Genomic DNA, 23,774 nt, shown 5'->3' with positions numbered 1-23,774 from the left:
CACCGGACAATTGTAACTGCAACACCATCGACACTCGCCAAGATATCGGAACATGGATTAATAACGTGGTTGTTTTTAGTTTTATCCCACGTTATGCGAAGTTTCGGTCAGAAAGAACCAAATACATTAAGACATGGTGATAAGACGACCGCATTCATTCAGAGTTTAGACAATTGGTTAAGTCTGGCGTTTGGTTGTAAGCACTAGCTAGCTTAGTTGCTAACAGCTGATCCGGAGGAAGCTGTCAACACACAAGAGGAACATCCGAACGACAAGACATACGGTAACACGATTTATATTTAACATTCAGGGCGACTAGGTAATGAAACGTATGTATGCTAGTGTTTTAATTGTAGTCACACTAAAGTAGTTATAATGCGTCACGCGCGAATGCTGTGCTACAATACCATCGCAGCATTTTAAAGCAGGTGCCCATCCCCACTAATAGTTTGCTCCGATTCCTGATTCAATAATCCACCAGAGCAGATTGACGATTAAGAATTGCGAGAGCATCAGTGTGTGAAAATCATGGAGCTGGCTCACAGTCTCCTGCTCAACGAGGACGCGTTGGCGCAGATCACCGAAGCAAAGAGGCCCGTCTTCATCTTCGAATGGCTGCGTTTCTTGGACAAGGTCCTCGTAGCAGCTAATAAGGTGATTGAAATGTTTTTAATAACTGGTCGCTCTGGGTTTCATCTAATGGTTGTTGAACGAGTTGTGTTTGGGTGGTAGGTGGATGTGAAGGAGAAGCAGAAGAAGTTGGTGGAACAATTGACAGGATTGATCAGCAGTGCTCCAGGCCCACCAACAAGAAAACTGCTGGCCAAAAACCTTGCCACACTCTACAGCATTGGCGACACATTTACGGTGTTCCAGACGCTGGATAAATGCAATGATATCATCAAAAGCAAGGATGATACTCCTGCATACTTGCCAACAAAACTGTAAGATTCAAATGAATGAATAGTTTCTTTTTTACATGTTTTTTTTCAAAGGTTGACATCAGTTTACTTTCAAAATTCAGCAATTTATTGCAAGGTATTTCTCTCTTCAAGGGATTAAGTCGTTAAAGCAAACGTTGCTCAGATGGTTCGTGTTTTAATGGGGGGATTAAGCATACAAGGGAATCTGTGGCAGGCTTTAATGCAGTCTGATGATAACTGGATCTCAATGTCAGGCACATTTGTATATGCAGAGTGTGGTGTGCTGGGAAATGTCTCAATGAGAGATATGGACAAAGACACTGGACGAAAATGTGTTTGCTTGACTTTGAGAAAAGTTAAGGAGGATTTATTTGATCAATCTTTTTTTAATGGTATTTTTCTGTGTTGTAATGTAATGTTCTTCACTCACAAAACCATTGTGAACAACCCTCTAATGATTGCATACCATTTAGAAATACCTGTTATAAAATCTAGTCAATTGACTAAATTATTGACAGTCAATAATCAATTAATATTTACATCCAAAGTTCCTGGGTTACGACGTACCTGACTTACGTGTTTTCGACTTACTGACGCTGGAGTCTCGTCCGCAATTTTGTAATCGTTTTTTTTCCTAGTCGCATAAACAGTACAGAGTTCCCGTTGCCGTTCTTCATGTCAGAATCCTGTCCTTCCCCAGCAGCATTGCGGCCGTCCTGCAGTGCCTTTCGGCTGGCAGATCTGCCGCTTCTTTGTTCTCATGCTGCTGCTGCTTCTCCCCTGGCGCCGACTCCTCTTAGCAGTCCCGATTCGTTTTTTTGAGTTTGGAGGGCAGGCTCGCGTTGAGCGAGGCGACCTGCGTGGCCATGATATCCCCCCTCTCGCCTCTCTACTCTTTCTACAGCGCCGTTTTCTCTCGGCAAGGTGGCCCACTCGGGAGTAAAGCGCGAATAGTCATTGAATGTAACGGCAGTTAACACAACGTACTTCACAGTATCTTACTTTTTTTTACTTTATCAATATGATGTATAACACATGTTTTTGGGTAGTTATTTTGAGATTAAAGGGCTAATTCTGATTTACACGTAAATTCGAGTTACATCGCCAGAATAGGAACAGAACTCGCTCATAACCTGAGGTCTACCTGTATAGCGACAAATGAGCTTTAGTGTGTGAGTAACTCCTAACTCAGATTTTAATGACCTTATTGACAACTTAAATCTCAGCAATAAAAAGTTATACGTTTGAGAATGCAATATCGACTGCTTGTACAGAAACTACATATGAATGTTTTCTTTCATTGGTTTTCCTAGTGCTGCAGTAGCGTGTGTTGGTGCTTTTTATGAAAAGATGGGCAGGATGCTTGGAAGCTCCTTTCCAGACACCATTAATAATCTTTTAAAGGCATTAAAGAGTGCAGAGGTATGACATTATTGTACAATCATAAAAATGTTTTATAGACAGGATTGGAAATGTTGATGGAGTAAATTCAGAATGTAGTGAATTTATTGAATATTTAATTTGGTTCTCCGATTTCTATCTTCACTATATTTGCAGTCCCAGGGCAGAGGAGAAATACTCATCAGTCTGCAGAAGGTGCTCAGTGGACTGGGTGGAGCTGCAGCTTCATGTCACAGAGATATTTACAAGAATGCCCGCTCTTTACTTACAGACAGGTCAATGGCTGTGCGATGTGCAGTGGCAAAGGTAGGTCATATTGTACATTGTATCACAATGCTATACATGCATAAAGATAGGTTAGACCATCTAAAGAAGTTTTAATTTAGACAATTTTTGATTTTCTGAAGCATCGAAACCCAAATTGATATAGCTAACATGACTCCAATTGTATTATGTTTACCTGATTAGTGCCTTCTAGAGTTGCAGAATGAGGCAGTATTCATGTGGACTACAGAACTAGAGAACATGGCTACACTATGTTTCAAGGCCCTTGAAGGATCAAACTATGGTGTCCGTGTTGCTGTGGCCAAACTCCTAGGGACCGTCATGGCTACGGCTCTTATGCCTAAACAAGCTGCTGGTTAGATTTAAAATTTGCAGCCGACATAGTTTTAATGAATGTAATCAACTTTGGTCGTTTTTTTTATCTTCAGTGATGCGTCAGAATGTGAAACGGGCGACACTTGACGAGGTTTTGGAGTTAATGGCCACAGGTTTCCTGCGTGGTGGATCTGGTTTCTTGAAAAGTGGAGGCGAAATGTTGAAGGGAGGCGTTTCCGTCAGCAGAGAAGTCCGTGTGGGCGTCACACAGGTGAGCTACATCCTAGTCTAAACAAAGTAAAATTTAAGACCTTATACTGCCAACTTATATATGAAATCTCCTTTTCCTTAGGCCTATGTTGTATTTGTTACCACGCTTGGTGGGCAGTGGCTGGAGCGCAACTTTGCCACCTTCCTCTCCCATGTTTTGGACCTTGTTTCCAATCCAAGGGCTACACAAACGCATGTTGAAGCGGTGTACTCACGACGGTGTGTCTCCTTTATGCTACGTGCCACCTTGGGTGGCTTACTTGGCGAGAAAGCGCAGATAGCAGCTGGCAAAGAAATCTGCCAAGCCATCAGCAAGCAAATGAGGGCTGTGGGTAAGGAGGATGGGGTTTGGGGAAAAATATCAATGTTCCGAGCACGACACTGTACAGTACTGTACAAATGTCAATCACTTTCTATTCATCGAATAGATATTTAGCATGGTTCGAGCTTGTGTTGCACACAGCCCTAATTTAGCAATTTGTTTTTTTTGTCGGCGTTGGTAATACCTTCTGCTCTCACTTCTAAATTTGCCCACTCATACAGTATGAGGAACAAGAAAAATAGTTGCAAATTGGTCCATCAGCTTTTATTGTTTAATCTTTTTCCACGGACGTTTACACACTAAACAAATTAAAAGTAGTCTGCCATCTAATTGAAAGATTATTATTCATAAATTGTTTAACACTATGAAAGCTTTTTTAAAAAATCATCTTTACAGTGTTGCTGGGTTCCACAACCTGAGTCATTTTTTAAAATGTTAATTGGTTTTGTTGGTATTACCATTAAAATTTTTTTAAATGACTCAGGTTGTGGAACCTTCAGAACTGCCTCAATTCTTCGGGCATAGATTCAACAAGGTGCTGGAAGGATTCCTCAGAGAGTTTGGTCCAGAGCTTGTGCAAATTGTAGCCTCAGTTTCCTGTTCTTAGCTGAAAGGAGTGGCACCCGGCGTGGGCTTCTGCTGCTGTAGCCCATCTGCCTCAAAGTTGGACGTACTGTGCGTTCAGAGATGCTCTTCTGCCTACCTTGGTTGTAACGGGTGATTATTTGAGTCATTGTTGACTTTCTATCAGCTCGAACCAGTCTGGCCATTCTCCTCTGACCTCTGGCATCAACAAGGCATTTCCTCCCACAGAACTGCCGTTCACTGGATATTTTTTCTTTTTCGGACCATTCTCTGTAAACCCTAGAGATGGTTGTGCGTGAAAATCCCAGTAGATCAGCAGTTTCTGAAATACTCAGACCAGCCCTTCTGGCACCAACAACCATGCCACGTTTAAAGTCACTCAAATCACCTTTCTTCTCCACACTGAGGCTCGGTTTGAACTGCAGGAGATTTTCTTTTTTTTTTTTTTTTTTTTTTTTTTTTTTTTTTTTTTTTTTAAAACCTGTCCTGTTCAGCTGTTTGACACAGAGAATGGAAGTCTAAGTGCCCGGATTCTGAACAGTTTTAATGTTTCACATTGAGAGTCTGACATACTCCCATTGTGATCATTCAAAATACCTTTTTATTATGACAAAGCAGCGAACAGGAAGGGATTATGGGGGGACAGAAGAAAAGAAATACAAGAGAAGAAAGAAAAGAAACACATACACAAACAACAACAAGAAATACATTGAACATCTAAACTAGTTACTAATATGCTGGTGCTATCGTCAGCGAGATGTATTTCCGGTTTACACCATGTGGGGGCCTATTGGCCAGTGAAAGAGGAGAATGGGGGTGGGGGTGTCTATAAGACTATAAACTAAGTGATTGAAAGGGGTAGAGTGTACACAAATCAGTTCTGTGATCTAGAACCCAGTAATCGTGTGAATCTCTTATGAGTGGAAGCCCGTTGGCGACCAACCCTACGCCGCCGCATCGCCAATCCCGGCACCGGAACCCCCAACCCGAGCATGCCCTACCACATCCAGCAGCACGCAAGCCCCACCGGGCGCGCGACAGCCACGCAGACGGGCGGAGAGACCGCGCGGGCACCAACCCAGGGCCACGGCCCACACCCAGCCAGCCCGGGGAGGGAGGGCGGGCGGGGGGGCGGGGGGATCCATGCGCAGCCCATCCCTCCTCCAACCGCCCAGCAAAGGAGCCACCGTCACCCCCCCCCGGGACCCAGGGTGGTCCCCCGGGCCACCCGCGCGCCCATCAACCGGCCTTCAGGGATGGCAGGAGGGGACGCATCACCAACCCCACGCCTACACCCACCCCCGCCCGCCCACCCGGACCACGAGCCACAGCCCCCCAACCGGCACGGCACGCCACGGGACCCCCAGCGGCCCACCAAGCCCCAGGCAAGGCAGGGTCCCCCGCCGGTGCAGGCGACACCCCGCTGATACACCGGCGCCCAGCCAGCGACCCGCGACGGAGCGCAGGGCGGACGCCCAGCCAGAGAAGAGAGGGGAAGGCGGAGGCAGGAGAACGCCCAGGGACTGCCATGGGGCGACGCAAGATCGGAGACCCGACCCCCCAACCCACTCCCGCGGCCGGCAGCCGAGGCAGAGGGGAGGCCACACCCCGGGAGCCACGCCATATAGAAAAAGTGTGGGACCCACCTACCACCCTATTACTGTGGCTGCCAGGTTCCCGACTGGCAGCCATCACCCAGCACCGTGATGGGGGTGTGAGGGGAGGGTAGTGCAATGTATGCATTAAAATAGGAGAGCTTGGCTTGGGGCAGTGGGACCGCAGCATGGAGTTTCTGACCAGCCCTTCTGGCACCAACAACCATGCCACGTTTAAAGTCACTCAAATCACCTTTCTTCTCCACACTGAGGCTCGGTTTGAACTGCAGGAGATTTTCTTAAACCATGTCGACATGCCTAAATGCACTGAGTTGCCGCCATGTGATTGGCTGATTAGAAATTAAGTGTTAACGAGCAGTTGGACAGATGTACCTAATAAAGTGGCTGGTGAGTGTATATGAATCCTCATTTAAAAGCAAAACAAAAGAAAAACACACACATTTTGGGTCACGTAGGCCACATTTTTATACCAAATATTGATTTTGTGGCCTACATGACCCAAAATGTATGTGGACGCCAAACCTTTATGAGCTTACTCACTTTCCCTGTAAATAGTTAAAGTTGCCTCTATAAAATATTTTTTCACTATTGATTAGTTTATTTCTGTAGATATAAAATGGTAACTCTTAAAATAAAATCACAGAATATGGCATATTAGGCCTGCACAATAGACCGTTTGAACATCGCCAATGCAATGTGTGCAACTGTGCATGTGCAATAGTCCTATCGCAGGACGTGCGATTGTTTTGTTTTTTTAATGTAAACTTTTTTTTTCTTCATTAAAGCAGCAATTGTGCGGAGACATGGCTTCCTGGATCCATTTTATATACACAAATCTTCATCATTCAAATATAAACCCCTTTAGCCTGGATTAAACTGTATCATATGAATACTAGGGGTGTCCCGATTGCAAATTTTTGCACCCGAGTCAGAGTCCTAGTCACCTGATTTTGAGAATCTGCCAATAATGAGTCCCGATCCGATACAAAAAAAAAAGTTTTTTTTTTTTTTTTTTTTTTTTTTTTTTTTTTGCTTTGACGCTCACGCTGCCGAGAACAGACTCTCACTTACACAATAAATGAGTTGTCACAGCATATATCAGACTGTGTACCAAGCTTTGATCATAGAGCTATTGAGACGTCACTGGACAGACGAAAGCTACAAACATGTCAATCATCGTTAACTTTAGGTACCAAATGCCAGCTACACTGGTGACCAAGAAAAACAGTTTGGTCACACTGCTTAGCCGAAGGCAGGGTGAGATGGTGTAGGAGCATGAAGCAGAAAAACATAAAACCCGATCCTTTTCACCCGATTCCGATCCTCTGAAAAACGGCGTGATCGGCCTGATTTCCGATCACGTGATCGGCTCGGGACATCTCGAATGAATACAATGTGTTCATAGTGAGTCAACTAAGGTCTTCCCAAACAGAGCTATTCAAGTCATCTGGTGAAACTTGATTCTAGTTTTAATATCGCAACATATATCGCAACATATCGCAAACCCCCCAAAAATCGCAATGTCAGTTTTTTTTCAATATCGTTCAGCCCTATGGCATATTATTACCTCATTGTCACTGAAATATGGTTATTGAATACCACCCTCTTAAGAATATTGAACAGCTCTGGTAGTGTGTTTGTAGATGAGTGCTAAGTGTGTGCTTTGGCTATTTGTCTAGAGAATATTTATATCACATCGCATGATCAATTTCTAAAGGTTGCTTGATGTAATGTAATGCAATGGATGCATTTTGACATATTGTTATTACAGAGGCAGTTGTCAATGACCTCAATGGCGAAAACAAGACAGCGGACGTTTCTGCCAGCCAGCATGTTATGGTTTGTGCCCTAAAAGAACTGGGAAGCCTTGTTCAGAGCCTGAGTGCCACAGCGTCGCCTCTCATTCAGGAGCCATCTATTGGTAATTCTTGCATGTCCATTCCTAATCGACAGAATTTTTGTTGTGAAGTAGCAAGTGTGGGATTGTATTGTTAATGTCTTTTTCCTCAGGCCTTCTTGAAACTGTGACCTCAGTGTTGCTGCACCCAAGCATGGCCGCTCGTTTGGCTGCTGCTTGGTGCCTGCGTTCTGTTGCTGTGGCACTGCCCTATCAGTTAACACCATTGTTGGACCGTTGTGCTGAGAGAATTAACAATCTCAAAAGTTCACCGGAGGCTGTTAGCGGATACAGCTTTGCAATGGCAGCTCTGCTTGGAGGTGTACATCAGTGCCCTCTAGGAATCCCGCACGCTAAGGGCAAGGTATTGAAAAATATGATGAGGAAAACGCAGTTTAGATATCGTAGTTTCCACTTGCCTATCTTTAAATATTTAGGTTTAAATGCTAAATCTACTATATGTACATAGCCTATAATGATTAGATTTGAAATGTTTCCATTTAGTTGGTGGTAAGTATTGCTGAAGACCTCCTTCGGACGGCTGCTCAGAACAGCCGACTGTCCTTGCAGCGAACACAAGCTGGATGGTTGCTGCTGGGTGCACTCATGACCTTGGGTATGTCATTCATATTGTAGATGTCATGTTATCTCAACTGAGATGTTATACCTCTGTTTGACTTATGTATATGCAAAGGGCCCTCCCTGGTACGTTATCACCTTCCCAAGATGCTTTTGCTGTGGAGGAATGTGTTTCCTCGCTCCCAGAAGGAGCTGGAGGCAGAAAAAGCAAGGGGGGACTCCTTTACTTGGCAGGTCACCCTAGAAGGCCGAGCTGGTGCACTATGTGGTAAAAAAAAAAAAACTTGTGCTCCTGCTTTCTATAAACATGGTGTAAATGTCAACATGCTCACTTCTGATTATCCCTGTTTCTGTTTAGCAATGCGAAGTTTTGTGGCCCACTGTCCAGAGCTCCTTACTGAGGATGTCATCCGTAGACTGATGACACCCATTGAATGTGCTATGACTATGATATCTCAGTGAGTAGAATGCATTTATTCATTAAGATCTTTTTGTTTGACATTCAGTAAATATGTGAGATGTACACGGTATTTGTGTTTTATATTAAATTTCAAGATTAATAATCTAGTGACTGCTCCTTAGTGTCCCTGCCATCATCAAAGTTCATGGTGCACATCTAAAAGCAAGTGCAGCAATGGTGAGACTGAGGCTGTATGACATATTGGCTCTATTGCCCCCTAAAACATATGAAGGTAAGAGATTTCAAACTTTAAAAATTCAAAAAGTACTGCAATATTACACTTTAAAAATGGCAAATGCTGTTGTTTCACATTAATTTAAGTTTCAAACTTGTTCTTCCCAATTACTTAAAAAAACAATCACATTACTCTCTGTGTGACATTGAGTTAGCTGTATTTTGTCTTTCATTGTACATCTGTTTTTCAGTTTCCATTATTGTCCATTTGCTTTTTTAACGGGTATCTAGGCAGACATTCCATTTGAAAAGAGTAAAGATCTTATCAAAATTTTTATGACTTGATGTGCTCTTCCAGGCAGCTTCAATGCCCTACTTAGGGAGCTGGTGGCAGAATTCACCTTGACCGACAACTCATCCAACACTACCACTTCTTTGTTGCGCTCTCTTTGTCACTATGATGACAGTGTGCTCATGGGCTCTTGGCTGCAGGAAACAGACCACAAGTCCATAGAGGATCAGGTAAAATAATGTGCAATTTGGGTGGTTAAAAATATGATAGTCAAAGTATTCTCTTAGTCAAAGTATTCTCTTTACATTTGCATATATCCTTATGGTTTGCTTTAGATTTTAAGTTAAATCCATTTATGAATTCCCAAACTATGATTGGTACTTAACAGCTGCAGCCCAACAGTGCATCTGGTAGTGGAGCTTTGGAGCATGATCCCTCCTCTATATACCTGCGAGTGCCTGTAGGTGAAGCCATCCCAGGTCCACTCCCTTTGGGGGTATCAGTCATTGATGCCTCTGTGGCTCTGTTTGGTGTAGTTTTCCCGCACGTGTCTTTCAAACACAGGTGAGCGATCGAATCATGAGCATACTTGTTATCCTCATAATACATTCAGCCATTTACAGCAATGTATGTGAAATATATTTTAACGTGGATGGCTGGCATTGAAATTATGTTTCAATTGACAGCGATAGACATCTAATCCATTTGGGAGAAGATGTCTATGGTTGTCATTGGGAGCCAATGAGTTACTTTATGAACTAACATTAAAACTGTTAGGTCGGTATGAAGGTTGTTGATTTTTTTTTTTTTCGATTTTTTTTTTTTCATCAGTTTGAGTGTTGTAAGTGGTAATATGACAGTGTTACTGTGTGGTCATCTAAAATCGGTTCATTTTTAGAGCAGCTCTGGTTCATCAATATTATTGGCAGTCACTAAGTTAAAGCAATATACAACACCTAGCCTAAATGACCTTAATGTCAAAGATGGTTGCACTAAGTATTTTAAGTACACAAATCGTGAGTTTCTTAGACCTCTGATAAAGGAGAAAATAATGTTTAAACAAAAAATGACACCGCTTTCAATCACAGCTATTGTTACGTCAGTCACGTCAAGAGCATATAGCACATGAAAGCTGGCTGATAGAGTCACAACAGGTAAAAAGGTTGCTGAGAAAATAGGGACACACTCTCTAAATTCTGTACCTGTTTAATCAGTCCCTGTCATTCTCCATCGAAGACTCAGACAAAGCCTGTTTGACTCTCTGGGTCAATTGAAGCCTGTTTCTTTAATAGTTGAGTAGTAGCCAATGCGTGCTGCGTAGGCACGGAAAGCTGAGCTACTCGCATTTGAATGGCTATACTAGTACTGGCATCTAAAAAATGTCTGACAACATCTATTTTGCCTAATGCACGGAAATGTTGGCTGTTATTTAAATTTTCTGTGCTTTTATACATTGTAAAAATGAAGTTCTGTGTCTTTTCACATTTTTATAACAAGATTCTTTACATTGGGATGCACGTGATTGACATGTTTTCAGTCCCTTTAAACATCATTCAGTCCTGATTCCTGTTTTAATGTTAATGATTTTGGTTAATTAATATTTGTGTTAACTGCTGCTGTTTAACAGTTGGTTAAAATGTTTAATTCATTTTCATCTCATTAATTTAGGTTGCAGATGCTTGACCACTTTGCAGAATGTATCAAGCAGGCTAAAGGAGTTCGCCAGCAAGCTGTCCAACTCAACATATTTACTGCTGTGCTGAGTGCTCTCAAGGTGAGAATCACCAAAAAACTTTTAAAGAACAGGCTATTATGTTGTTGTTCAAATTCAGTAGATATACGTTATGCTGGGAAACTGCATCTTTCACTGTTTTATTTGAAGGGTTTAGCGGAGAACAAGAGTACTTTGGGCCCAGAGGAGGTCCGCAAATCAGCCTTGGCCCTAGTGATGGGGGCTCTAGACAATCCCAATCCAATTTTGCGCTGCGCTGCTGGTGAAGCCCTCGGCAGAATGGCACAGGTCGTGGGAGAGGCTACTTTCATCGCACGAATGGCCCAGACTAGCTTTGACAAGTAAGCATTTTGCCTCCATCTTTTAGCTGACATGCAGTATAATCATTTTAAGTGGTTGGGTGGAGACGCAATTGTCATGTTCAAAATATTGATTTCAATCTAAAATTGTCTTCATTTTAATCTGGAATTCAAATAGGTGATTCATAATTTTACTTCTGTTTGCAGGCTGAAGTCAGCTCGTGATGTAGTGTCAAGGACAGGTCATTCACTGGCTCTCGGCTGTCTGCATCGATATGTGGGAGGAATTGGCTCTGGTCAGCACTTAAAGACCAGTGTTAGTATTTTATTGGCGCTCGCCCAGGATGGATCGTCACATGAGGTCCAGGTAGCGTATGGCTATAAATGCAACAACTAAACTTAAAATTGATTTTTTTTGTAGATAGTGTGTTGTGGCTCTTCCCTTTAAATGTAGTATATTTTTCCATTTACTCGTTTTTGACAGACATGGGCTCTTCATTCTTTGGCTCTTATTGTGGACTCAAGTGGTCCTATGTACAGAGGTTATGTGGAACCTACTTTGTCCTTGGTCCTTACCTTGCTCCTAACAGTGCCCCCCTCACACACAGAGGTGCATCAGTGTTTGGGCCGCTGCTTGGGTGCTCTCATCACTACAGTTGGACCAGAATTACAAGGTAAATCTATCAGAAATTAAACGTCATATTTGACAGATTTCCTGTAGTTGCACTTGGCTTCTTGTATCAGCAGATGGTAGTGTTACCGATTTTAATTGGCAGACATTGACAATTACTGTTATGTTGTATATATGTTGTACCTATGTACCTAATAATCACATTCTGTTAATACTGTATGTTACTAAGGAAACGGTGCCACCATCTCCACCATACGCTCGTCCTGCCTTGTTGGCTGTGCTATAATGCAGGATCACTCCGACTCGCTGGTGCAGGCAGCTGCCATCTCCTGTCTGCAACAGCTCCACATGTTTGCTCCTCGGCATGTCAACCTCTCAAGCTTGGTGCCGTGTCTTTGTGTAAGACCAATGTCAATTTATTATGATTTTTTTCACTTTGTATTGATTCTGTTCTTATTGTGTGGCTTCAACATCAGATTATACTGTAACTATACATTGTTGTTAACCCTTTATAGGGCACTCCCTCATTTACCTCATTGGCTGGTATTGACTGCACTAGACGTTAGAGGTGTGCAAAATTTCCGATTCTTAGATTATTCGCGATTCGGCCGTGGAAGATTCGAGAACGATTCACAAACATCCAAATTCCGATTATTGAAATATGCCAAGTATAGCAGAAGTACAACACACTCAGCGCACCGTGCGGTCTTCGGGACGCAATGAGGAACGGAGCGAGAGTAACTAAACATCATGCTTCTCATTACCCGCCCCTCGGGTAATGCCAATGCTCAACTCATGCTCTAGCTCAACTCATGCCACGAGATAAAAAAAACACAACAACATACCTGACTGCTGCCGAAAAGGTGCTACAAAGTACATCCACATAATGTTACGGTAGATATCATTTATATAGGACTAGATGCAATATCAATTCGGTAGCATTAGCAGCACATCTACAAAAAGCTAGATGCGGGCGTTAGAAAACGGCCGCCATCTTAAAGCGGTTCACTTCCCTGCAAGGCTGTTGTAGCGAACCTAATTAACTTTGTATCTAAAATACTCCTAAATAGGTAAAATATTGACTTGAATCTATCTTTAAAATAGTTTTAAAACTTTCACATGTCGAAAGTAGACAAAAGGGAAATTATGGAATAACGGGAGCAATTTTAACAACTTTTAACGGTTGATTCACAACATTAAATTAATTGAATGTAGTTTACAGCTGCTGATACAGAATGGGGACTGGAGTTTTTTATTTCCTGTTATTTTTGTATATTTGTTTACTGCTATATGTTAACTTGATACTGAAATAGTAGTTTGGTTTAGCCTGAGAGTATTTTTGAACAATTTTGGAACTAATGTACAAAACATTTAAAAAATAAAAATAAAAAAAAAAGGAGGGGATGCATCAGTAATCGTTTTATAATCGAATCGGAGCCTCTGAATCGTAATCGTAATCGAATCGTTAGGTGCCCAAAGAGTCACAGCTCTACTAGCTCAACATTCCCAGCTCTACCATTTTGACTGGGAGGCCTCCCAGTCAAAATGGATTGGACGTCTAGTGCAGTAAATGGCAATGAAACATGATAATTCACAGCCAGTCCTCCTAGTTTAAATTAATTGGCATCTATCAATGTCAATCACAGTTAATGAGTTAAATACTATGAAATCATAAAAAAAAAAAAAAAAACAATTTCAGCGATTTTTTTTTTTTTCTAATTCTATTAAATTTTTTTAAACATATTATTAGTTTGTTAATTAATTAAAAACATCTAAATACTGGTTACAAAAATTGACAAAAAAGTCACTTGTCCCTATAAAGGGTTAATGTCCTTTTAACTCTTTTGGGGATTTTTTCAGGTGCACTTATGCAGCTCACACTTGTTGCTGCGCCGTGCTGCTGTAGCCTGTTTGAGACAACTTGCTCAGAGAGAGGCCTCCGAGGTCTGTGAGTATGCCATGAGCCTTGCAAAGAAGGCAGGAAATGGCAAAGACGCTGCAATAAGTGAGTGAAAACTGTGAGACTAACAAGAATGTGTAGTGCTTGCATAATTTCTAATGAGAGACTGGTGTTTGACTTTTGTTGCTGATTCAGATCTGAACATCACTGAGACGGGTCTTGAGGGTGCACTATTTGGTATGCTGGATCACGAAACAGACAGGAAGTTGTGCTCTGATATTCATGACACACTAGGCCACATGCTGTCATCACTTGCTGTGGAAAAGCTTTCTCATTGGCTTAAGCTATGCAAGGATGTCCTTGCAGCAACAACAGGTGACTACAAAAGAGTAAAATAGCTCATTATAATTTTCTTTAAAGAAATCAAAAAGAATACTGTGAAATGAGTCTTCTGTTTTGAGTTCCTGAACATATGTCGATCTACTTTATCAGATGTAGGCGGAGCTGTTACGTTTGAAGTGGAAAAAGATGAAGAAGACTCTGAGAAAAAAGACGAAATGGACGATGACATCATGTTTACGGGTTTAGGCGAAGATGACAAATCTAAGCTCTCGGTGGCACCTCGCTGGGTGACGCGAGTGTTTGCTGCAGATTGCCTGTGCCGCATTATCCTGCTATGTGAGAATGCAGACAAAGCACATTTTGACTTGGCAACTGCACGTTCTACACAAGCAAAGAACCCTAAAGGTATATTTTAAGCTTCTGCAAGCACTTGACATATATTGTCAAACAAAGAATGGATTTCATTTGCTTGTCGGTGAGATTATATTGAAAGAGAGAGGACTGTTTTGTCATTTCTTAATTAATACTAATTGCATGGGGTATTCTATATTGTAGCAGAATGAATCAGTTTCCGCTTTTTTCCACAACTGCTCATTGAAGTTATGCATAATTCATTCCTCAAATAATCTTTCAATTTCCTCACCATTTGTTGTTATTTTTCCCCAGGAGATTTGTTGGTGCTCCATTTGTCTGACCTCATCCGGATGGCTTTTATGGCTGCTACAGACCACAGTAACCAGTTAAGAATGGCTGGTCTGCAGGCCCTGGAAGACATCATTAAAAAGTTTGCATGTGTTCCAGAGCCTGAGTTTCCAGGGCATGTTATCTTGGAACAATATCAGGCCAATGTGAGTCAAGAACTCTGTCGGAATTCAGTTATACTCAAAGCCAAAATAATTGAATGTCAAATATTTGAACTGTCAAATGTATGTGTTAAGGTTGGAGCTGCACTTAGACCAGCTTTTTCACCTGATACGCCATCTGACATAACAGCTAAAGCATGCCAGGTAAGAAACTTTGTGATTAATTTTATTAAACAAATAGATTTAAAATACTTTGGTTTTCATTTTGCTTTGCTATGATATGCTTATATTACTTTATATATTTATTGTGTGTGCTTAGAGCAGAAATCACAGGTGTAAAACCACATAATTTTCTGTTGCTCGCGAAAGTAAATCACGTACATTCATATTTCTTGTTAAAATAAATTCTAAATACAAGTTTTGTAGTCCTCAATAAAAAGATGGAAGGCTACGGAAATCGGAGAATATTTCCTGTTTTTTTATTGTTTTTGAAACAATCTGAAGAAAAAAAAATTAAAAGGAAAAATTAAAAGTTATAATAAAAATTAAAACCTTTTTTAAATATTAATATATATTTACTCTTTTCCCCTTTTTGTTTAAAAATGTAAATCAATAAAACAGTAAAATTACATAAATAAACATTAAAAGACAATAAATTTGTTTTTTCCCCTCCATAGGTGTTCGTTCTTCAAATGTATGTACATACATAAATATAATAACGTTGTTATTTTAATAAAGGGAGTACTCGAGTTACGACTAAGTTTCGTTTTTACTTTGGCGACGTAACCCAAATTACCGTGTAAATCGGATTGCACTGTAGTTGAAATTCTGCGTCAAAATAGTATATAAAACGCAAAATACATTAAAATGAAAAAATAATATGCTGTACTTACCATGACTGCTGAGAGGTGGATGGAGATTTAGGGTTTTCAATGGTTTATTTGTAACAGAAAGCATAGAACTTGACTAGGTAAGAAAAGCAGCTGCCAACGCCTCCCCGCTTTCCTCTGTCACTGCAGTCAGACACATGATGCATGTAGGGGCAGCCCAGAAACCACAACACATCAACATTGCAATCTTAAGCATACATGTAACCTAATTCGATACATTACTCTCCTTACGTTTAGGTAACTTGAACCAAAAATTGTTTGACTGTCGGCGACATAGGGTCTTTGTGACCACAAACCTACATTTGGCGACGTGCAAGGCGTTTTCGCACAACAGTTTAACGTTGGTCTGAACGCAGCATGTCTTTGCTGACGTGTGTCTGTGTCCCTCACCTTTCTTCATTCTTTTTATGATCTTAAAGTGCCTGTGACAGCATAAAAAAATCTTAACTAGCATTATTATGTGAATTAGAATCCTATTTTGAAACGATTCGACTATACACAACAATTTGGCAAAGCGCAGATGATGAGAAATTAGTCTTTGAATCTGCCGTTTAGCCCCTCGCCTGTCATTATAGCGTTCTAGCATCCCCAGCTGGATGATGAAGTCGGCAGGGTAACGATTTCATTTGATTTAGAATTCAGCCCATTGAAGTCGAAGATTCAGAACAAGTAAAATGCCACAGAGAGCAGCAAAATGTCATGATTGTTTCAATCTCTCCAATATTTTTACAGGCCATTCTTTTTATCTAAGTATTTTCCCAATTGCTAAAAAATGGTATTGCCATGACAAATAACAGTCTGGTGCTAAATGGAATATGAAATATTAAAAATGCTTTTTTTCAGTACGACAGGGCAAAATTACTGCATAATGGTCAAAACTGCCGACTTCTTCCTCTCCCGAACAGTATTTTATGCCAACGGAGTTAATCCTGCTTTTGTCATTTCCATGCCCCGGCTTCGGAGAAGGAGGAAAGAGCGTAACCAAAACAGGAGGCGTGACAGCTAGCCGACATACTAACCCGAACCGAGCAGCTTTTCCAAGTCTTATTCTCGCCTTTCGAAAACAAAAAATCACACAAATCTACCCCGACTCCTGTCACATACGGCGGCGGGGTTGATTGTCTTCGCTGATCAGCCAGCCCCCGGCGGCAAGCAAGTTACAGCTCATCGTTCTGCTGCGGCTCCGGGTGGGGAGAGAGTGGAATGAACGTTGAAAATAGTGCATTCTCCGTGGACAAACCGGCCGACATCGGAGCAGGGGGCTGCCCGAGCCCAAGCTGAGGATAGTGGTCTATTGGTAGCCACACGAAGAGGACCGAGGGGGTGGAAGTAACCATGGCCGCTGGTCGTCGGCCGAGTAGCCTTCTCGGTGGACAGGGAGCATTGTCACCAACAAAATGCAAGCCACCTCTTTATTAAAACGCGTGCCATGATTCCAGTATTTGACATAATATAAAACACGTAGCTTATTCACTTCCTTGTCGGTCCAATGGTCCCACAGTTGTCAGACTTGTTTTGGCCATTATCCGCGGTGAACAGGAACTTTTTGAGACCCAAAAAGGCTCACACGCCTCTCCCTGGTGCAACAAAAGCCTGCAGCACATTGGGCTTGCGTGATGCGAACAATAAACGAAATAATCTGCAAAATCAGCTGAATCTGCAGTCGTTCTGCATACTGTCGTATCGGCTGTATACTGAAGATGATTAGCACGCTGACGTCACATTCGCATTGTTCATTAATCCAGGAAATCACTCATTTTCATGGCGCGGGATTCAAAAAATTGATTAAATATATCGATCGCTTCCACACACATCCAAGTGGTCCATTTAATTTAGGAGCATAAAATACCATGTAAAATATGGAACAAACGTGGTTTTTGCTGTCATAGGCACTTTAAACTCCGTTTCCATGGTAATTTCTATTCTTTTGGCTAAAACTAGAACCCCCCAGGTTTCTTCTTTGGGGCCATAATTGGAAAATATATGGGCAAATAAGGCAAAGACACTTCCAGTGCACAAACACAGACTAGCACTATGTATTAGCGAAGCAGAAACTATGGCGCAGGGGACTTAATGGCGGACGAGACACGGGCGTTGTATAGACGAAATGTGGTTGGTCGAAGACATTGTAACGCGAAGACTTCATGTATTTCTTTTTTGATTCACCATGTAACGCAAAAGTAATCTACTGTTATTAAATTTAGTACAGATTCCTTTTTCTTAAATACCTATATGAATCATATTTTAACAGGTGTATAAAAAGAAAGCGAGTTCTATCGAAAAGATTTTCATGACGTCTCTTCCATTTTATCCATGAATGTGTGTGTCTACAGGTGTGTAGCACTTGGATTGGTAGTGGTGTGGTAAGTGACCTCAACGACCTGCGGCGAGTCCACAACCTGCTGGTTTCATCACTAGACAAAGTACAAGCTGGGAAGGGTTCACCGAGTCAGCTGTACAGTGAGAGTGCAACCACCATGGAGAAGCTGGCTGTGCTTAAGGCATGGGCAGAGGTTTATGTGGTGGCAATGAAGATCAAAAAAGAGGCGGAATCGAAACCAGTCAAAACGGTTCAAAGTGGCGATGAGGAAGAGGATGATCTGAGTGCAGATGTGCTTCCACCTGACAGTCTCATCACTTTAGTGCAACCTGAACTGCCCTCACTTAGCCGGCTATGGTTGGCCATGCTCCGAGATCATGCTCTGCTCACTCTGCCTGCAGAGTTTTCCAGCCAGCTGCCCCCTGACGGTACAACACAACAGTGCCTTTTGATTGCTGAATAGCCAAATGAAATCTTAAAAATATTTACTTCTTTCTGTATTTTTGTGCTTGGTTTTAAAGAAAATTGCTCCACTACTATTCTAAAAACGGATTTCACTCTGTGTGTTCAGGTGGAGCATTTTATACTCCAGAGACAATTGACACAGCAAGGCTCCATTACCGCAATTCATGGGCTCCAGTAGTGCATGCTGTGGCTTTGTGGCTGAGCAGCACTAGCTTTGGTGCCTGCGAAGAAAAAAAAGAGGTTTCCCCAGTGCTGTCCAAGGCTGTCCATACAGGAGCCTTGTCAACCGTTAAAACCTTTGAAGACTCCGTCAAAGACAGAATGCATCTAATGTTAGGTATAGAGACAGAAACATTAAATGTAGTTCTGTGCTCAACAGTTTTTGTTGTCTCTATTGAAACTGCACCTGCCCAAAATGAAAACATTACAAAAATACAGAAGAAGAGTATGAACATGTCCTGATCACATTTATTTTCCTGTCTTGCAGGTGTCAGTATAGAGTTTCTTTGCTTTCCCCGACCGGAGGAACCCATTGAGCATGTCATGTCCTGCCTGTATGCCTTGTCAACTCTGCTTGAATCTCCCTGTGCAAAGACCCACATTGCACAAGACCAGGTATGGGCATCTTTTTTTGGCCAATGGAGTACATAAGGAAAACTACGAGTTAGTAATATGATGCAATGGAGGCTGGAAATGCTTTTTATTTGAGTAAGTGTGTCAGATTGTAGGTTTCTGGTTGTAGGTTGGCATTCTTTTAGGGTGCAATTTCATTTAAAGTAAGTGTTGTTATACTTTAAATTTTACAGGTTTTGAAACATCAATGACATCTGTAATAGAAATGAAAGCACTAGCTCCACTCTATAGTTGTTTAATTGTTGTAGTTCAAGTGACACATTTGCCAGAATAGCTTTAGTTCAAACACCTGATAAATATAACAGGGCCGTGTGACATTTCTTGCTTTCTATGACGATAAAGGCCACTTGAGTGCTTTATCATACAATAGATGTATGCTTAATTTATGGGTTGATTAGGTCAGGTTAATCTTTTGAAATCAAAAAGCCCATAACATGTGGTTCCCTTCCTTGAAATGGTGTCATTAAATGTCTTACTTTTTTTTTTTAGCTTCTGGCAGTGGAGCTCCTGAATGTACTTCACAGATTGTTGTTAACCCGGGACCCTCCTGCAGTCCAGCTCCAGGTGACTGCTGTAGTCCAAGAGACCATAAAAGCTGCACTAGACCATTTGCAGCAACAACATATCAAAAAAGGTAAGACTAAAGCTGATACATTGTACTATATAATTTTCTTGTCAACTCAACTCACTGTTCTGAAGTTCTTGTTTTGACCGAATGTTAGCAAATTACTGTGAGTGTCCATTTGAATATAGTGCAAAAAAAATAAAAAAATAAAAAAAACTTTCAAAAGAGTGAACACTTTTTCATGTTTAGAGTTTGAAACCAGGCTCTGACCTACCTGTGTTTGTAGATGGTATGTTCTTTTTGTGATTGTATAGGTTTCCCCAGCTACTCCCATATTTAAAAAATGTTACATTAATTGAAAACAAAATTTTCTGTAGTTGGCAAAATAAGAGCAAACGGTTGTTTGTCTTTATGTACCCTGTGTTCGGCTTCCAACCAATCCATGGTATACCCGCCTCTCGCCTGAGGTCAGCTTGAATAGGCACTAGCTCACCCATGACCCTAATGAGGATAAGCCCTATAGAAAATGGATGGCTGGATCATGATGGGTTATTGGTTTACTTTCTACTGACAGAGCAGTAATATGTTGCGGCAGTTCCACTGATCTAGGTCATGGTGGTGTTTTGCACAGGCAAAGAGGAGGAAGGCCTGAGAGATTCTCAATTCACCCTGGGGGAAGGGGGCGAGATGGGGGAGCTTGTCCCTGGCAATTCTCTGGTGTTTGCAGCAATGGAGTTGCTGGTTTTCATCCTGGTACGGCACTTACCACAGCTCAATACACGTGTGAAAGAGTCGCCCACCCATGTGACGATCAGGCCTCAGCGACTACCTGAGGAAAGTGCGCGCTTGGTGGCAAAAACTGTTTCCATCCTGGCCGAACTGCCGTCACTCTGCTCCCCTGCTGGTAAGACGCACAAAAAATACTTTTAAATATTTTTTCTATTAATCTATAGAAATGATGCCCATGTTTTCTGGGTTCTTTTCACAGGAAGCATGACCATCCTACCCACTGTACTTTTCCTAATCACCGGGGTGCTGAGGGAAACTGCAGTTAAGACTGCTGACAACTCTGTCCCTACAGCTGTGTCTGCTGCGCTGCAGGGCATAAAGACCATCATCACCTCCCCATTGGCTCGGGTGGATAGCCTCCAGACCCAGTGGACTGCCCTTGTGAGAAGTAGCCTGGCTTCTATACTCGAGGATTCACAACCAGGTTCGCACATATATATATATATATATACTTCTACTAAAAAAGGGCTGTAAGCAACATTTAATATGTTTAACATATTTTGTGTTCTTCCCTAGATGAGTCCAGACCTGACATGGATGAGATTAGTATGCTGACAGCAATTACACTCTTCCTACTGTCTGCTAGTAATGAACTTGTAGGGGTGACTGTCCTCCAAAAGGGCTGCATGGAACGTTTCCGTAATGCCCTCAATTCTAGTGACCCCTGGGTAGGTACTGCTACGAAAGGCGAAGGTTACGTATATTTGTTTGTTTGTTTGTATTTTTGTGTTCAAGAGCACTGGTATGAACAACGGAAATATTGTCAGACTTGCAGGATATGAAATGGAAGAGGTAATTAAATTTTGGGGTCAAGAGCTCCAAGGTCACGGATGCCGTAAAAGGAATTTTGAGATAAATTGATAACGAATTTAGGTTATTGAACTAAAATTTGCAGAGTAGATGATATGATGAGAAGAAAAAGAGTGAAAAATTTCAAAATAATTTTGTAGGGATGTCTCCGATCCGATCACCTGATCAGAAATCGGACCGATCGGGCCATTATTCAGAGGATCGGAATCGGGTGAAAAGGACTGGATTTTTAATTTAAAAAAAATATATAGAGATATTTTTAAGGGCTAACAAATAACAAAATAATCCAGATATACAGGGGCATTGCCAAAAAAAGCAAAAGTATATAAAATTTATATGCCGCAACACTCCTGGAAAAAATGGAATCGGAAGTACAGTAAACAGTACAGTTCTGTAACATATTTGGAACTTTTGTTCAAATACTAATTCTTAAAAAAAAAAATTTTTTTTTTTTCAAAATCAGGTGACTCGGACTCTGGTGCAAAAATATGTGATCGGGACATCCCTAATATTTTGCCTTCTTTACTCCAGGTTCAGGCACGCTGTTACCAGCTGCTCTTGTCAGTGTTTCAACATCCCAGCCGACCCCTTTCTACCCCTTATATTCACGCTCTGGCTCCACGCGTGGTAGAGAAGCTGAAGGCAGTGGAGCGCAGTCGACCAAGGACTGCTGCTGAGCTGCAGGCTGTGCAAGAGGGAATCAAGGTCCTGGAGAATCTTGTTGGCATGGGCGAAGAGCAAAACCGTAAGTGTCTACTTGCCTAATGGTTCACTAATGCACTGTAGTTTAAAGTGTTTAGTTCAGTGGCTCTAAATGTGCACCATCAGTGATAAGAGGCATCAAAATCTAATTTTAGAATGCTTACTCCAGTTTACTGGTACTATAAATATTCATATGATTCTTTTTTTATGTGTACACTAGGAGTACAGCTGGTGGCCCTTCTTGTTCCAACGCTTATCTCATATCTTTTGGATGAAAATGCCATTCCTTCTGCTTCCAAAGTCTCGAAAAGCCTGCATGACTTTGCTCTTCAGAACTTAATGCGCATCGGCCCTCTATATCCAGCTGCCTTCAAGATGGTTATTGGTGCAGCACCTGATCTTAAAACCCGTCTGGAATCTGCTGTTCGGGCAAATCAGGCTAGCAGCAAAGCTAAAGATGCAGCACGCCAATCTCAGCCAGCAGTCCAAGTTGCGCCAACCATAAAACTGAAAACTAGCTTCTTCTAAACCCACCGTTTTTACAAAGACATTTGTTAGAAGAATGTTTGTTCCTCTGCATCAAATACAATTTCTTAAATGTATTAATTTACATTTCATTTGTGTCTTACACAAACAAGAGAGACTTCTTAGGATGTTGAAATGCCTCTGAATGTTCACTGAAAAGATTGTCCATCTAAAATCCATTATACATTTTAATCACATCGGTGTTTTCTGGTGTGATCACATTTCTGTCATTAATACATGATCTACTTCTGCCCCTAGTCTTTTTGTTTTACCTTAACCCACCACTTCTAATTGTATGTCACCTTAAATCTAAACATTTAAATTATATTAAACCATAAATTATACATTCCAATGCTGTTGTAGTTATGTGTTTATTATCCAAGTTGACATCATTTCTGCCTCCACGGGCCACATAAAATAATGTGGCTTGCCAGAAGTAGCTCCTGAGCCTTGAGTTTGACACATGTGGTGTAAACACTTGCCGAGATTTATAGGAATAAAGTGTGTCATATTGATACTGGGTTCCTTGTGAAATTGTTCATGTTTCGTCAGAAGTCATGAACACAAATAATGTTCAGATAGACTGTTATTATTTTAGTATTTCAGAAGTGTGTATAAACATGGTCCCCTTTTGCTTTGATTAGAAACCAGGGAAAAATCTCAGGTTCAATACGGTTGCTGAGTCATTACAGAATGATTCCATGCAAATATGAGAAGTGAGTAAAAGTTGTGTTGGCCAGGTTTTTATAGGTTTTTGTTTTGCAAGTTGATTGATAGTTGATGCTTCACTGGTTTTATTTTCGAAATAATTCCTACATTGCTATGGAGGTAGATTTGAGCCATTAAAATCTGATCAATCCAAAAAATCCTCACTTCACTCAGAAAAACCTTTTCAATAAAAATTGAAATTTGAGAGCAAAAATATATTTGAGACAAAAAAAAAAAAATAGATTGAACGTGTTTTCGCTAATAGAATAGATTTTTTTATGTAATGTGTTTTGGCCATATGGGTTTATAAATTGGCGGCACGGTGGCTGAGTGGTTAGCACATCTGCCTCACAGTTCTGAGATCAAGGGTTCAATCCTGGGCTTCGGCCTTCCTGTGTGGAGTTTGCATGTTCTCCCCGTGCGTGCGTGGGTTTCCTCCGGGAACTCCGGTTTCCTCCCACATCCCAAAAACATGCATGGTAGGCTGATTGAACACTCTAAATTGTCCGTAGGTGTGAGTGTGTGCGTGAATGGTTGTGTG

General features: G+C 41.4%; 1 protein-coding gene across 2 annotated transcripts; it reads left to right on the top strand.

Annotated features, from left to right (window-relative positions):
- Positions 1-11: 11 nt before the first annotated feature.
- heatr5b (HEAT repeat containing 5B) lies at positions 12-23,704 on the top strand. 2 transcript variants are annotated; one of them, XM_057849026.1, is made up of 35 exons: positions 12-283; positions 487-654; positions 733-944; positions 2,237-2,345; positions 2,481-2,630; positions 2,793-2,964; positions 3,038-3,195; positions 3,277-3,526; positions 7,489-7,638; positions 7,728-7,978; positions 8,119-8,230; positions 8,309-8,461; positions 8,552-8,651; positions 8,776-8,885; positions 9,186-9,349; positions 9,508-9,683; positions 10,788-10,893; positions 11,002-11,192; positions 11,358-11,517; positions 11,635-11,824; positions 12,011-12,180; positions 13,642-13,786; positions 13,877-14,056; positions 14,174-14,428; positions 14,690-14,871; positions 14,962-15,030; positions 18,050-18,464; positions 18,608-18,838; positions 18,989-19,116; positions 19,624-19,768; positions 20,331-20,603; positions 20,688-20,912; positions 21,005-21,156; positions 21,830-22,043; positions 22,221-23,704. In XM_057849026.1, exons 2-35 carry the CDS (start codon positions 529-531, stop codon positions 22,526-22,528), a joined length of 6,132 nt encoding a protein of 2,043 aa, XP_057705009.1. In that variant the 5' UTR covers positions 12-283; positions 487-528; the 3' UTR covers positions 22,529-23,704. The 2 variants fall into 2 exon arrangements, with proteins under 2 accessions (XP_057705009.1, XP_057705010.1); XM_057849027.1 differs by having other exon boundaries at positions 482-654.
- Positions 23,705-23,774: the final 70 nt, after the last annotated feature.

Source organism: Corythoichthys intestinalis, chromosome 10 (assembly GCF_030265065.1).
Source record: "Corythoichthys intestinalis isolate RoL2023-P3 chromosome 10, ASM3026506v1, whole genome shotgun sequence".
Lineage (NCBI taxonomy): Eukaryota > Metazoa > Chordata > Actinopteri > Syngnathiformes > Syngnathidae > Corythoichthys > Corythoichthys intestinalis.
The sequence above is the reverse complement of the archived record's forward strand: the minus strand, read 5'-3'. Positions and strand labels throughout refer to the sequence as shown.

What these genes read in the sequence shown, in the direction of transcription:
- heatr5b (XM_057849026.1), top strand. Translation starts at nt 529, where the DNA reads ATGGAGCTGGCTCACAGTCTCCTGCTCAACGAGGACGCGTTGGCGCAG. An exon ending in GGGTGCACTCATGACCTTGG is followed by an intron (nt 8,231 to 8,308) that starts GTATGTCATTCA and finishes GTATATGCAAAG; the next exon opens with GGCCCTCCCTGGTACGTTAT. An exon ending in GCTATGACTATGATATCTCA is followed by an intron (nt 8,652 to 8,775) that starts GTGAGTAGAATG and finishes ACTGCTCCTTAG; the next exon opens with TGTCCCTGCCATCATCAAAG.